Raw genomic sequence first — 15,799 nt, 5'->3', positions numbered from 1 at the left:
AACAATGGCACACCTCCAACATATGTGCAGGCGAGCTGCAAACCCTGCTAATCCTGCAAACCACCATGTTGCAGAGGAGGACAGATCCACGATGGATCATGGCGAACCAGAGCCTCAGACCGAGGAGGCAGAGGTATATGGGGTGCATACATTTACCACAAAGTGTCCCCCGATAATGCTGAAGGTTGAATTAAATGGACTCCCGGTGTACATGGAGCTGGACACGGGCGCAAGCCAGTCCATAATGAGTAAAAAGACTTTCGATATTTGTGGTGCAACAAGGCTTCAAGGCCAGTCCTGACTCCCATTCGTACCAAACTTAGAACGTACACAAAGGAACTGATTTCCGTAATTGACAGTGCTACCGTAAAGGTCTCCTACGATGAAGCGGTGCACGATTTACCACTCTGGGTGATACCGGGCGATAGCCCCAGGCTGTTCAGCAGGACCTGGCTGGGAAAGATACGCTGGAACTGGGACGACGTCCGAGTGCTTTCGTAAGTCGACGACACCTCATGTGCCCAGGTCCGAAGCAAGTTCCCCTTGCTGTTCGGACTAGGCATCGGGAAGTTCCAAGGAGCAAAAGTGCAGATCAATTTGATTCTGGGGGCGCGACCCATCCATCACAAGGCGAGAGCGGTACCTTACATGATGAGAGAGAGGGTGGAGATCGAGCTGGGCAGGCTGCAACGAGAGGGCATAATTTCGCCGATCGAATTCAATGAGTGAGCCAGTCCAATTGTTCCAATCCTCAAGGGAGACGGCACCATCAGATTCTGTGGCGATTACATAGAAACATAGAAATTAGGTGCAGGAGCCGGCCATTCGGCCCTTTGAGCCTGCACCGCCATTCAATAAGATCATGGCTGATCATTCAACCTCAGTACCCCTTTCCTACTTTCTCTCCATACCCCTTGATCCCTTTGGCTGTAAGGGCCATATCTAACTTCCTTTTGAATATATCTAACGAACTGGCCTCAACAATTTTCTGCGGTAGAGAATTCCACGGGTTAACCACTCTCTGAGTGAAGAAGTTTCTCCTCATCTCGGCCCTAAATGGCTTGCCCCTTATTCTTAGACTGTGACTACTCGTTCTGGAACCCCCAGCAACGGGAACATTCTTCCTGCATCTAACCTGTCCAATCCCGTCAGAATTTTATATGTTTCTATGAGATCCCCTCTCATTCTTCTAAACTCCAGTGACTACAAGCCAAGTTGGTCCAGTCTCTCCTCATATGTCAGTCCTGCCATCCCGGTAATCAGTCTGGTGAACCTTCGTTGTACTCCCTCAATAGCAAGAACATCCTTTCTCAGATTAGGAGACTAAAACTGAACACAATATTCTAAGTGTGGCCTCACCAAGGCTCTGTACAACCGCACTTAAGACCTTCCTGCTCCTGTACTCAAATCCTCTAGCTATGAAGGCCAACATGCCATTTGCTTTATTCAATGACTGATGTACCAGGTCTCATTGCACCTCCCCTTTTACAAAGTAACTATCAATCGTTTCTCACTGCAGGATCAATACCCGCTACCAAAGGCAGATGACTTATTTGCGACGCTGGCGGGAGGGAAATCGTTCATGAAGCTGGACTTGACCTCGGCCTACATGACACAGGAGCTGGAGGAATCTTGGAAAGGCCTCACCTGCATCAACACGCACAAAGGTCTTTTCATTTACAACAGATGCCCGTTTGGGATTCGATCGGCCGCGGCGATATTCCAGAGGAACATGGAAAGCTTGCTGAAGTTGGTCCCGCGCACCGTGGTCTTCCAGGACGACATCTTGGTTACAGGTCGGGACACCGTTGAGCACCTGCAGAACCTGGAGGAGGTTCTTAGTCGACTTAATCGTGTGGGGCTCAGGTTGAAACGCTCGAAGTGCGTTTTTCTGGCGCCTGAAGTGGAGTTCCTGGGGAGAAGAATTGTGGCGGACGGCATCAGGCCCACCGATTTGAAGACGGAGGCAATCAAGAACGCACCGAGACCACAGAACGTGATGGAGCTGTGGCCGTTTCTAGGACTCCTGAACTACTTTGGTAACTTCTTACCGGGTCTTAGCACATTGTTAGAATCCCTGCACTCTTTACTGCGTAAAGGAGATGAATGGATATGGTGTAAAAGCCAAGAAAATGCCTATGTTCAAACAAATTGCTTGTGTTGTACGAACCATGTAAACGTTTGGTACGAACATGTGATGCGTCGTCGTACGGGGTCGGGTGTATATTGCAACAAGCTAATGAATTTAGGAAATTGCAACCGGTTGCTTATGCATCCAGAAGTCTGTCGAAGGCCGAGAGAGTCTGCAGTATGATCGAGAAAGAAGCGTTAGCGTATGTTTACGGGGTAAAGAAAATACATCAATATGTGTTCGGGCTCAAATTTGAATTGGAAACCGATAATCAGCCACTTATATCCCTCTTTTCTGAAAATAAGGGGATAAATATGAATGCATTGGCCCGCATCCAGAGATGGGCGGTCATGTTGTCCGCATACAACTACGCCATCCGCCACAGGCCAGGCACAGAAAACTGTGCCGATGCTCTCAGTAGGCTGCCATTGCCCACCACCGGGGTGGAGCCTGCAGATTTAGTTATGGTAATGGAAGCATTCGAGAGTGAACAATCACCTGTTACCGCCTGATAGATTAGAACCTGGACGAGCCAGGACCTCTTACCGTCCTTAGTAAAAAACTGTGTGCTCCACGGGAGTTGGTCTAGTGTCCCGTTCGAGATGCAGGAAGAAATAAAGCCGTACCAGCAGCGCAAAGATGAAATATCTATACAGGCAGACTGCCTCCTGTAGGATAATCGGATAGTTGTGCCAAAAAAGGGCAGGGACACTTTCATTAGTGATCTCCACAGAACCCACCCAGGCATTGTAATGATGAAAGCGATAGCCAGATCCCACATGTGGTGGCCCGGTATCGGTGCAGACTTAGAGTCTTGTGTGCACAATGTAATACATGTACACAGTTAAGCAATGCACCCAGGGAGGCGCCACTAAGTTTATGGTCTTGGCCCTCCAAACCATGGTCTCTGGTTCATGTTGACTATGCAGGCCCATTCTTGGGAAAAATGTTTTTAGTGGTACTCCAAGTGGATTGAATGTGTGATAATGTTGGCAAGCACGTCCGCTGCCACCATTGAAAGCCTATGGGCCATGTTTGCCATGCACGGCCTGCCTGATGTCCTTGTAAAGCACGGCCCACCGTCACCAGTGCCGAATTCAAGGAATTCATGACCTGCAATGGGGTCAAACATTTAAGCCCCGTTTAAGCCAGCGTCCAACGGTCAGGCAGAATGAGCAGTTCAAACAATCAAGCAGAGCTTGAAAAGGGTAACCGAAGGCTCACTGCAGACTCGCTTATCCCGAGTCCTGCTTAGTTCCCGCACAAGACCCCACTCGCTCACCGGATCCCTCTCGCTGAGCTCCTGAAAAGGGCACTGAAGACAAGGCTTTCGTTAGTCCACCCTGATCTTCACGAACAGGTAGAGAGCAGGTGGCTTCAACAGAATACATATCATGATCGCGCAAATGTGTCACGCGAAATTGAAGATGATCCTGTGTTTGTGTTGAACTATGGACAAGGTCCCAAGTGGATTGCTGGCACTGATTTGGCCAAAGAGGGTAGAGTGTTTGTGGTCAAACTCGCAAATGGACTCCCCTGCAGAAAACACTTGGACCAAACCAAACTTAGATTTACGGACTATCCGGAACAACCCACAATAGACTCTACCTTTTTCAACCCTCCAACACACACACACAGCGGTTGACCATGAAGCAGAACCCATCACCCGCAGCAGCCCAGCAAGACTCATCACCCCCAGCATTCCAGCAAGGCAGCTGTGCAGCAGCCCAGCAAAGACACAACAATCGTCTCACCAACACCAGCATTTGCATTGGGACGATCAACCAGGGAAAGGAAGGCCCCAGATCGACTCACATTGTAAATAGTTACACTATTGACGTTGGGGTCGGGGGGAGGAGTGTTGTTATTAATGTAAACCTGTAATTACGATATCTAACCACCAGAGGGCTTATCCCCTGGAGTCCCAAGGGATCCCACAATCCCTTGGGAGCACCTGTATATAAGGAGGCCTCACAGGCTGGAGAGGCACTCTGAGATCTGTAATAAAGGACTACGGTCACACTTACTTTGAGCTTGCAGTACCTAGTCTGACTCTTTATCCAAGACATAACAATTATCACATTGCTTGTATGCAAATTGGCTGCCATATTTCCTACATTACAACAGCGACTACAGGTTAAACTATACTTCATTGGCTGTAAAATGCTTTGAGATGTCCGGTGGCCGTGAAAGGCGCTAGATAAATCCAAGTCTTTTCTGGTGGCCTCCCATTCCATACTCTGTCATGTATGTACATTCTGTTTGTAGCCACCAGATGGCGTCATTGTTGGAGGCCACTGAGCAGCACGCACATGGTGCTGCTCAGATATAAAAAGCCAGTCATTTTGAGAATCAGGCACTTTGGGCCTAAATAAAGCAGAACCAAAGTTGTACCTTGCTTAGTTAAACAATACTTAGTTTGAACTTTTATTGCATACATAACATTTGGCGACGAGAATACAAGAACCTTTGTTTGCAAAATGAGCACGATTGGATTTTTAGAGCGATTCGTGGAGGGAGAAGATTGGGCAGACTTTGTGAGCCATTTGAACCAATACTTCGTGGCCAACAAAATGAAGGGGGTCGTCGATGCAGATCGGCGCTGGGCCGTGTTCCTCACTGTGTGCGGTTCAAAGGTCTGAGAATGGGGCATCTCCAGCACAAGTGTCCGCAGATGAGTAAGCGAACTGCGACACACCACGTGGAGGATGAGAGTCAGACTAGCGCGGATCTGGATACGCAATCCGAGATGTCAGAGGAGGAAGTGTGTGGACTGCACTCCTTCATGATCAAGAGTAAACTAATTTTGATGTGAAGTTTAACGGGATACCGGCATCGATGGAACTGGACATGGGGCGAGTCAATTGATCATGAACGAGAAGGCATTTAATAAGCTGTGGGATACTAAGAATGTGAGGCCCAGGCTGAGCCCTGTTAACGTCAGCTGCGCATGTACACCAAAGAACTGATAAAGGTGATTGGCAGTGCACAAATTAATGTGTCATATAATGGTGCGGTTCACAAGTTACCGCTGTGGATTGTTCCAGGCAATGGCCCAACGCTGCTCGGCAGGAGCTGGTTGGAGAAAATCAAATGCTACTGGAAAGACATAACGGCGTTGTCATCGGAGGAAGATACATGTGCCCAAGTATTGAGCAAGTTCCCCATGCTGTTCGAACTGGGTATCTGCAACTTCACAGGAGCCAAGGTACAGATCCACATGGACTCAGATGCAAGACCCGTCCATCATAAAGCTCGGGCAATGCCGTATATGATGAGGCAGAAGGTCGAAATTGAACTGGACAGACTCCAGCATGTAGGGATCATATCACCGGTCAAATTTAAAGAATGAGCCAGTCCCATTGTTCCTGTGTTGGGGCAGTCAGAATCTGTGGAGACTACAAGGCTACGATCAACAGGGTTTTGAAAAAGATCAGTACCCATTACCGAAGGCTGACGACTTGTTTGCAACGCTAGCCGGAGGGAAGTCATTCACCAAACTGGACTTGACATCGGCCGATATGACACAGGAATTGGTCGAGAAGTCGAAGAGACATGCGTGTTATTTGCCACAGGTGCCCTTTCGGAATTCGCTCGGCTGCAGCAATATTCCACAGGAATATGGAAAGTCTACTGTTGTGTTCCATGATGACATCCTGATCACCGATCGTGACTCCAAGGAACATCTAAACAACCTGGAAGAGGTTCTATTGCATTTGGATAGAGTGGGACTCAGACTGAAACGCTCGAAGTGCGTCTTCATGGCACCGGAGGTCGAATTCCTCAGGAGGAAAATCGCCGCTGATGGCATAAGATCGACTGACGTGAAAACCAAAGCCATTAAGGATGCACCCAAGTTTCAGAATGTGATGGAGCTGCGTTCGTTCCTGGGCCTACTGAACTACTTTGGCAACTTCCTACCTAAATGGAGCACCTTACTAGAACCACTGCACATGCTATTGAGAAAAGACGACAACTGGGTATGGGGCGCATCGCAAGACAGAGCTTTCGAGAAAGCCACCAATCTGCTTTGCTCAAACAAGCTGCTGGTACATTATGACCCATGTAAATGTTTAGTTTTGACCTGTGAAGCATCGTCATATGGAATTGTTTGCGTACTCCAACAAGCCAATAATTCGGTGAAACTTCAACCTGTCGCGTATGCATCCAAAAGTCTGTCTAAAGCGGAAAGAGCCTACAGCATGGTAGAAAAAGAAGCATTAGCGTGCGTGTACGGTGTTAAAAATATGCATCAATACCTGTTCGGTCTGAGTTTCGAATTAGAGACTGATCACAAGCCGCTCATTTCATTGTTTGCTGAGAACAAAGGTATCAATACCAACGCTTCATCCCGCATCCAAAGATGGGCGCTGACATTATCTGCCGATGATTATGTCATTCATCACAGACCTGGCATAGAGAATTGTGTCGATGCTTTGAGGCGATTGCCGTTGCCCACACCGGAGGTGGAAATGCCACAACCGGTGGATCTAATGTTAATCATTCTGCTTTTGAGAGTGAAGGAACCCCTGTCACGGCTCAACAAGTTAAGACCTGGACCAGCCAGGACCCGATTTTATCGGTGGTAAAGGGTTGCATCCTCAAAGGGGATTGGTCTGCCATACCTAAGCAAATGTGCAAGGGGACCAAACCGTACATTCGTTGCAAGGACAAACTGGTTATTCAAGCAGATTGCATATTGTGGGGCAATCGCATTGTAATGCCCAAGAAAGGGACAGAGAAGTTCGTGCGTGAGTTACACAGCACACATCCGTCAGGAATTGATTCTGAGCTGGAAGCATGCATGCATCAGTGCAACACTTGCATGCAGCTCAGCAAAGTACTTGCGGAATCGCCGCTGAGTCTGTGGTCGTGGCCATCCAAACCTTGGTCCAGCATCCATGTAGATTTTACGGGTCCCTTTCTGGGCAAGATGTTTTTAGTGGACGCTTATTTGAAGTGGATAGAATGCATAATCATGTCATCCAGCACGTCCACGGCAACCATAGAGAATCTCAATGTCATGTTCGCGACACATGGTCTGCCTGACATAGTGGTGAGTGACAATGGGTCGTGCTTCACCAGTCAGGAGTTTCAAGAGTTTGTGAAACTCAATGGCATAAAATATGTTATGTCAGCATCATTCAAACCTGCGTCCAACGGGCAAGCTGAACATGCAGTACAAATTATCAAGCAAAGCATGAGGAGAGTAACCCAAAGGTCACTGCAGACCCTCTTATCCTGCATTCTGCTGAGTTACAGGACAAGACCCCACACACACTCATAGGGGTCTCGCCTGCTGAACTCGTGATGAAAAGAGGTCTTAAGACCAAGCTATCTCTAGTACACCTGGATTGAAATAATCATGTTGAATACAGAAGACAAAGTCAACAAGGGTACCACGATCGCGCAACTGTGCCACGTGAGATTTCTGTTAATAATCCTGTATATGTGTTGAATTTTGGTCAGGGTTCCAAATGGATCGGTGGAAGCGGTCATGGCCAAGGAGGGCAACAGAGTATTCGTTATTAAGCTCAAGAATGGGCAAACTTGCAGGAAACACATGGATCAGACAAAGCTGAGGCACACAGACGAGCCAGAACAGTCGGACGAAGAAATCATCGACAACCAATTAACCAACCTACCAGCAGTCTTCAGAGGGCTCAAGGGTCATCAGTGAACCCGGAATTTCCATCACTGACCTGTTCAATAAAAATGGACTTGCAATTCCTGACATGGCCACTGCCACCCCCAACAAGTCAGTTATCCAGTCATCCAGCCATCAGCCACAATAGACCCCGCACACTCATCCAAGGCTGGAATCGAACTGAGACGGTCAACCCGGGAGCGCAAAGCACCCGACCGTCTCAACTTGTGAAAGACTGTGATAAGATCTTAGGGGGGTATTGTCATGTATATTCTGTTTCTAGCCACAGTCCAATACGAGAGCCACAGACTCTGCCACAGGTGGGACAGATAGCCGTTGAGGGAAGGGATGGGTGGGTTTGCCACACGCTCTTTCCGCTGCCTGTGCCTGATTTCTGCATGCACATGGTGCTGCTCAGGTATAAAAGGCCAGCCATTTTGAGAGTCAGGCACTTTGGGCCTAAATAAAACAGAACCAAGGTTGTACCTTGCTAAGTTAAATAGTATCAGTTTGAACTGTTATTACATACATAACACTCTCCATAAACTTTAGTTCATCCAAAAACCTGCTGTCTCTACCCTAACTTGCACCAAGTCTCTCTCCATTCGCATCTATCATCACTGACAGTTCCTGAACACCTTAATTTTTAAATTCTCATCCTTCAGTTTAAATCTCTCCATGGCCTCATATCTCTCTATCTTTTTCCAGTCCTAGAACTCTCTCTCCTGTGCACTGACCATTTCACTGATTCCAGTCTCTACTGCATCATCATCATCATCATCATCATCATAGGCAGTCCCTCGGAATCGAGGAAGACTTGCTTCCACTCCTGATGTGAGTTCTTTGGTGGCTGAACAGTTCAATATGAGAACCACAGACTCTGTCACAGGTGGGGCAGATAGTTGTTGAGGGAAGGGATGGGTGGGACTGGCTTGCCGCACGCTCTTTCCGCTGCCTACGCCTGATTTCTGCACGCTCTCGTTGTTGAGACTCGAAGTGCTCAACGCCCTCCCGGATGCACTTTCTCCAGTTAGGGCAGTCTTTGGCCAGGGACTCCCAGGTGTCAGTGGTGATGTCGCACTTTATCCGGGAGGCTTTGAGGGTGTCCTTGTAACGTTTCCGCTTCCCACCTTTCGGCTCTTTTGCCGTGAAGGAGCTCCGCATAGAGCACTTGCTTTGGGAGTCTCGTGTCTGACATGCGAACTATGTGGCCTGCCTAGCGAAGCTGATCGAGTGTGGTCAGTGCTTCAAAGCTGGGGATGTTGGCCTGGATGAGGACACTGATGTTGGTGCACCTGTCCTCCCAAGGGATTTGTAGGATCTTAGAGACATCATTGGTGATATATCTCCAGCGACTTAATGTGTCTTCTGTACATCGTCCGTGCCCCTGAGCCATACAGGAAGGCGGGTACTACTACAGCCCTGTAGACCATGAACTTTGTGGTACATTTGACGGCCTGGTCTTCAAACATTCTTTTCTTCAGGCAGCCGAAGACTGCACTGGAGGCGGTGTTGAATCTCTGTATCAACACCGCCTTTGTTGATAAGAGGCTCTCGAGATATGGGAAATGGTCCACATTGTCCAGGGCCGTGCCGTGGATCTTGATGATTGGAGGGCAGTGCTCTGCGGCTGTGACAGGCTGGTGGAGGACCTTTGTCTTACGGATGTTAAGCATAAGGCCCATGCTTTCATACGCCTCAGTGAATACATTGACTATATCCTGGAGTTCAGCCTCTGTGCACAGACGCAGGCGTAGTCCGCATACTGCAGCTCAACGACAGAGGTTGGGGTGATCTTGGACCTGGCCTGGAGGCGGCGTAGGTTAAACAGCTTCCCACTGGTTCTGTAGTTTAGTTCCACTCCAGCGGGGAGCTTGTTGACTGCAAGGAAGTTTGACGAGGCTTGGAGCGATGACGTAGCCCTGTTTGACCCCGGTCCAGACACAGATTGGGTCTGTAATGGACCCGTTGATAAAGATCACGCCCTGCATGTTGTCGTGGAACAGGTGAAGGATGTTGACAAACTTTTGGGGGCATCCGAAACGGAGGAAGACGTTCCATAGACCCTCGTGGTTGACAGCGTCAAAGGCCTTTGTAAGGTCGAAAAAGGCCATGTATAAGGGCTGGCTTTGCTCCCTGCATTTTTCCTGCAGCTATCACGCTGCAAAGATCATGTCCGTTGTGCCCCGTAGGGGCCGAAATCCGCATTGCGACTCTGGGAGGAGCTCCTCGGCTACAGGGAGAAGATGGTTGAGGAGAACTCTAGCGACAACTTTCCCAGTGGAGATTCCCCTGTAATTGCTGCAGTCAGATTTATCCCCTTTTTTAAAGATGGTCACGATCACTGCATCTCTGAGATCTCCCGGCATGCTCTCCTCCCTCCAGATGAGATCATGTATCCACGCCAACAGCGCCTCTCCGCGATACTTTAAAGCCTCTACAGGGATTCCATCCGCTCCCGTAGCCTTGTTGTTGGCTTTTCCTACCTCGTGCAATATTGAGGTTTCACTGAGGTGGTGGTGGTTCGCATGCTGCGGGATGGAGTCAAGAACATTTGGTTTTTTACTGCATCATCAACTCTTTAAAGAGCACCCCTTTGACCAAGCTTTTGTTCACCCCTCCTAATTTCTCCCTCTTCAGCTCAGCATCTGTTTTCCTTTTGCCTCCATGAAGCAGCTTGGGACATTTTCTATCTTAAAGGTACAATATAAATACAAATTGTTGTTGGCTGATTGACAGAAAACATAGAGTTAGGATAAATGGGTGCTACTCAGGGTTGGAAGTGGTGGATCCCACGGATTAGTGATGGATCCACTTTTGTTCACAGTATATATAGATGATTTGAACTTGGGTATAGGGAACAGTCTCAAAATTTGCTGATGATGTAAAAGTAGGAGGTTTGGCAAACAGTGAGGAAAATTGTAAAAGGTTTTGGGAAGAAATCGATAGGTTAGCTGAATGAACCTCATCATCATAGGCAGTCCCTCAAAATTGAGGAAGGCTTGCTTCCTCTCTAAAAATGAGTCCTTAGCTGGCTGAACTGTCCAACACGAGAGCCACAGTCCCTGTCACAGGTGGGACTGATAGTTGTTGTAGGAAAGGGTGGGTGGGACTGGTTTGCCGCAAGCACGTTCCGCTGCCTGCGCTTGATTTCGGCATGCTCTCGGCGATGAGACTCGAGGTGCTCAGCGCCCTCCCGGATGCACTTCCTCCACTTAGGGCGGTCTTTGGCCAGGAACTCCCAGGTGTTAATGGGGATATGTTGCACTTTATCAAGGAGGCTTTGAGAGTGTCCTTGTAACGTTTCCTCTGCCCACCTTTGGCTCATTTGCCGTGAAGGAGTTCTGAGTAGAGCGCTTGCTTTGGGAGTCTCATATCTGGTATGCGAACAATGTGGCCTGCCCAGTGGAGCTGATCAAGTGTGGTCAGTGCTTCAATGCTGGGGCTATTGGCCTGGTCGAGGACGCTAACGTTGGTGCGTCTGTCCTCCGAGGGGATTTGCAGGATCTTGCTGAGACATTGTTGTTGGTATTTCTCCAGTGACTTGAGGTGTCTACTGTACATGGTCCATATCTCTGAGCCATACAGGAGGGCAGGTAGACCATGAGCTTAGTGGCAGATTTGAGGGCCTGGTCTTCAAACACTCTTTTACTCAGGCGGCCGAAGGCTGCACTGGCGCACTGGAGGTGGTGTTGAATCTTGTCGTCAATGTCTGCTCTTGTTGATAAGAGGCTCCCGAAGTATGGGGAATGGTCTACGTTGTTCAGGGCCGCGCCGTGGATCTTGATGATTGGGGGGCAGTGTTGTGCAACAGGGACAGATTAGTGGAGGATCTTTGTCTTACGGATGTTTAGCATAAGGCCCATGCTTTCATACGCCTCAATAAATATGTTGACTATGATTTGGAGTTCAGCCTCTGTATGTGCACAGACGCAGGTGTCGTCTACGTACTGTAGCTCGATGACAGAGGTTGGGGTGGTCTTGGACCTGATCTGGAGATGACGAAGGTTGACTAGGTTCCCACTGGTTCTGTAGTTTAGTTCCACTCCAGCGGGGAGCTTGTTGACTGTGAGGTGGAGCATGGCAGCGAGGAAGATTGAGAAGAGGGTTGGAGCGATGACGCAGCCTTGTTTGACCCCGGTCCGGACGTGGATTGGGTCTGTAATGGATCCGTTGGTAAGGATCACGGCTTGCATGTCATCGTGGAGCAGGCGGAGGATGGTGATGAACTTTTGGGGGCATCCGAAATGGAGGAGGACGTTCCATAGACCCTCGTGCTTGACAGTGTCAAAGGCCTTTGTAACGTCGAAGAAGGCTATGTATAAGGGCTGGTGCTGTTCCCTGCATTTTTCCTGCAGCTGCCGCGCTGTAAAAATCATGTCCATTATGCCCCGTAGGGGATGAAATCTGCACTGTGACTCTGGGAGGAGCTCCTCAGCCACAGGAAGAAATAGATAGGTTAGCTGAATGAACAGACGGGAAGCAGATGCAATTGAATATAGATAAGTATGAGGTAATACATTATGGGTTAAAAAATAAGGAATGGGAGTATACACTAGTGCAGAGAAGGCTAAAAGATTAAAAGCTTTTAAAGATTATGATGAATTTTGATGATTTATGAAAACTGTGCTCTGCTTGAGGAGTTAGTGATGAAGGTCATCAATTTAAAATTATTGCGAAGAAGGGAGCAAAGATGTTAGGAATATGCTGAAGCCTGAAGTTCTTTGTCACAAGGAGTGGTTGAGGCAGAGTCCAATGCATCTTTTAAGGTAAATTAAATAAATATTTGAAGCAGAGAAAGATACATGACTATGGGGAGACAGCAGGGTAGAAGGAGTAGTTTTGGATTGCACTAGTAAAAAGCCGACACAGATGGATGGACAAAATATTTTCCTTCTGTGGTTCTGTGCCTCTAAGAGACTGAAAATAATATGAATGTCCACCAAATGGATAGAGGTTACTCACATGGTGACTGTGTAACACATTATGGGCAATTTAGTCGTAGAGGTATATAATGAAAAAGAGAATTAACTTGTATTTACATAGTGCCTTATATATTCAGGATGTCCTAAAGTGTTTCACATCCAATGAACTATTTTTGAAGTGCAGTGACTGTTATTACAGACAAACAATGTAAGGGTGTAGGAAAGGTTACTCCTGAATACTTTCACGTTAAACTACAACTGCTGGACAAGGTAACATAGGTACGAATTGGTAAAAGGAAATCTTAGGACTGATGTCAGGAAGCACTTGTTCACATAAAGAGTGATTAAAACTGGAATGGTCTTTCAGGTCGGTTAGTGTAGGCAAAAGCCCGAGACATTCAAGACGCAATTAAACACGAGTGTGCTATGGAAAGATGACATGATGGGAAATATTTACACAAAGATATGTACAAATGAGGGAGCCTGGTTATTGACCCACAAGCATTGTGCTGCTTGCCCTCCTATAGAATGATTACTTTCTATGTCGAGGAAATAGAGTTTGATGCCTGTAGTGGATGTAAAGCGGCTCAATTTTGTGATGTGTCTATGGTAGGGAAAATAGGTCCTTAACCTTGGTTCTGCACAGCCCACTAGCTATGGCACACAAACCCAGCTCACTACTCCCAAGGGTTGGACACTTCTGCCACAGTGAACAAAATTCTCTTGATTTTTGAAACAAATCTGGTTCCTTGGTGGCCTGGTCAATAAGTGAGTAAAATAGTATGATAATGAGCCATGCAAACTAAGCAACCCCCAGATTTGAACCTTGGTGTGTGTTGAAAGAGTCGGCGACGGGGGCAAAGAAAGGAAATTGGCTTGTCTACCTGGTCCCGATGACTATCCAGCCACCCTTGCCAGAAAGTGTATATATATGGATGTTGGGTGAACAGAGGATTAAGTTTAGCAATGCTGCCTAATGATGAAATAAGTTGTGAACACTCATTGTCTCAGTTCACTCACCAAGAATGGCAAATTGGGTAAGATACTGTAGCACTGCTGCTGATGTGAAACTCTCATCCTGGCATGTATCACTGCCTTGTTTTTAAAGTAAGACACATTATGTAAGGAATTGGTTGGATAACATAGTAAGATAGCTTTGAGATTTGTGACATGAAGGAAACGTAAAAAATTAAGATAGTAAATTCTTCAACCAGTTTTATTCAGTATTGATATTTGGTCTGAGCTGTAATGTTTTACAGTGTTTATTTTCACTTTAGGGATTTTCGGGATAACAACATTTCATTTATATGGAACGATAACTGGTTTGTTTATCCAAGTGTAGAATATCTGTGAGTATGCTTGTGAGTTACACTATAATAAAATTATTTAGCAGATGTTATGTTCTATTCTTCGTTCCCTAATTTTCCCTGACTGTCAGCTTAAGAAATCAACACACTCAGTATGATTTGATGGTTAATGGAAAATCCTGATTAATTCATATTGACTTTATTTTCTATCAATTTACTTAATTCCACATGACATTGAGAAACAGCTATTGGACACAACAAAAGCTATGGGCCTCGACAACATCCTGGCTGTAGTGCTGAAGACCTGTGCACCAGAATTATTCCGCCCCCCCCCACCAGACAAGCTGTGACATTTGACACGTGACGAGGTGGAAAACTTTCCAAATATATCCTATCTGAAAGTAAACCAGGCATGTAAAGGTTTTAAAGGCAGGTGGGCTGAGATAGGGATGGAAGCAGGCACTGCTATGGAGCTAGAAGTAGGTGGTCTTTGTGATAGCAAGGATATGGAGTTGGAAGCTCAGCTCAGGTTTGAATAGGATGCTGAGATTTGGAAATCTGGCTGGTTCAACCTGAGTGTAAGATGGAGTTGGGGGTGAAGATACGGAGTTTGTGGCAGGTGCTGCAGTCTTCCCAAAGTGTTTAAAAATAAATGCTATTAGAAGGTTGGTGAGCAGTACACTACGGATGCTTTTGAGCACCTTGCATGGAGCCCTGACTTTTCCAACTTCAGATATTGAAAATGTGTCTTCCCCTTGCATCACTATGAAATAGTTTATTCTGCATTGTTTAGTGCAGTATAACCATGGTATGGCTGAACTTGCCTCATTTAACCTCTATTTCTCCTTTTTTTCTCTCTTTTTTGTCTACATAACCACCTGGTTGCTAATTCTGATATTATATACTTTCTCTTGATGGAGAACTTTACTTGCTAATTAATGTCCGTGTTTTCTGTATCACAAAACATTTTAGTGTTCATAATTGAGTGATCTGGTTGCTCTATTTGACTTTCACTCAAAAGGCCAGCATTTGGATTCCAATAACAATAACACCTTTTAATTTAGAAAATGTTGCAAAGTGCTTTAGTTGAGGGAAGAAGAAGAAAATAAATAGACAGAAGGAGTAAAAGAGTGGATACCAAATCATAGTATGAGAATTAGGAGAGGTGCCAAAAGCTTGTTTGAAAAGATGGGTTTTGAGAAGGTTTTAAGGGCAGTTTAATGTATGCACCTGTGAGTATGCTCACAGGTTTGCAGAGCTGCGGCTTCCAATATTTCAAGGGGCTGCTCCTCAAATTCTGGTTGCACTTCAGTCCCACACTCCTGATCTTTGAGCATCCTGTGCGGAGGAGAGCGGGTAGGTCCGAGGGCCTCCTCATAGGACTGTCCTGGGCACGGCCAAGGGGGCCATCAGCCGGTCCAGGCAGCGGGCGGTCGAGGGGGTCGTTCAGCCCGACTGCCTGCCTCTCTTCCGTGCATACATCCGTGCCAGGGTGTCCTTAGAGATGGATTACGCGGTGTCCACCGGTACGTACGCGGCCTTCCGCGAGAGGTGGACGCCGGAGGGACTGGAGTGCATTGTCACCCCCGGCAACCAAATTTTAATTTGATTTTATATGTTTTAAAGTTTAATTTGTTTTATTGCCAGTTTTAGTGTACCCCTCCCCTTTTATAGGGGACACTTGTAAAATTTATGATTTTAAAGCCCCCCAAAAAAACACACAAAAAAAACAAAAAAGGGCGGTTGAAAAGTGTCTGGAGTGTCCCCCAGATCGGGGAGCATTTGATTT

The 15,799-nt window shown here is 46.9% G+C and overlaps 1 protein-coding gene across 6 annotated transcripts in view; it reads left to right on the top strand.

Annotated features, from left to right (window-relative positions):
- The window catches only part of LOC139264683 (leucine-rich repeat transmembrane neuronal protein 1-like), a 386,994-nt gene that overhangs the window by 90,823 nt on the left and 280,372 nt on the right, over positions 1-15,799 (top strand). For 3 of the 6 annotated variants that reach the window (XM_070881584.1, XM_070881587.1, XM_070881582.1), the window contains exon 2: positions 13,981-14,052. The exons of the other annotated variants lie outside the window; for them this stretch is intronic. In XM_070881584.1, coding sequence (XP_070737685.1) covers positions 13,981-14,052 — 72 coding nt within the window. The remainder of the gene's footprint in view (positions 1-13,980; positions 14,053-15,799) is intronic. 6 annotated transcript variants of the gene reach the window in all.

Source organism: Pristiophorus japonicus, chromosome 5 (assembly GCF_044704955.1).
Source record: "Pristiophorus japonicus isolate sPriJap1 chromosome 5, sPriJap1.hap1, whole genome shotgun sequence".
Classification (NCBI taxonomy): Eukaryota; Metazoa; Chordata; class Chondrichthyes; family Pristiophoridae; genus Pristiophorus; species Pristiophorus japonicus.
Note: the sequence above shows the minus strand (reverse complement) of the source record. Positions and strands in the feature narration are given on the sequence as shown.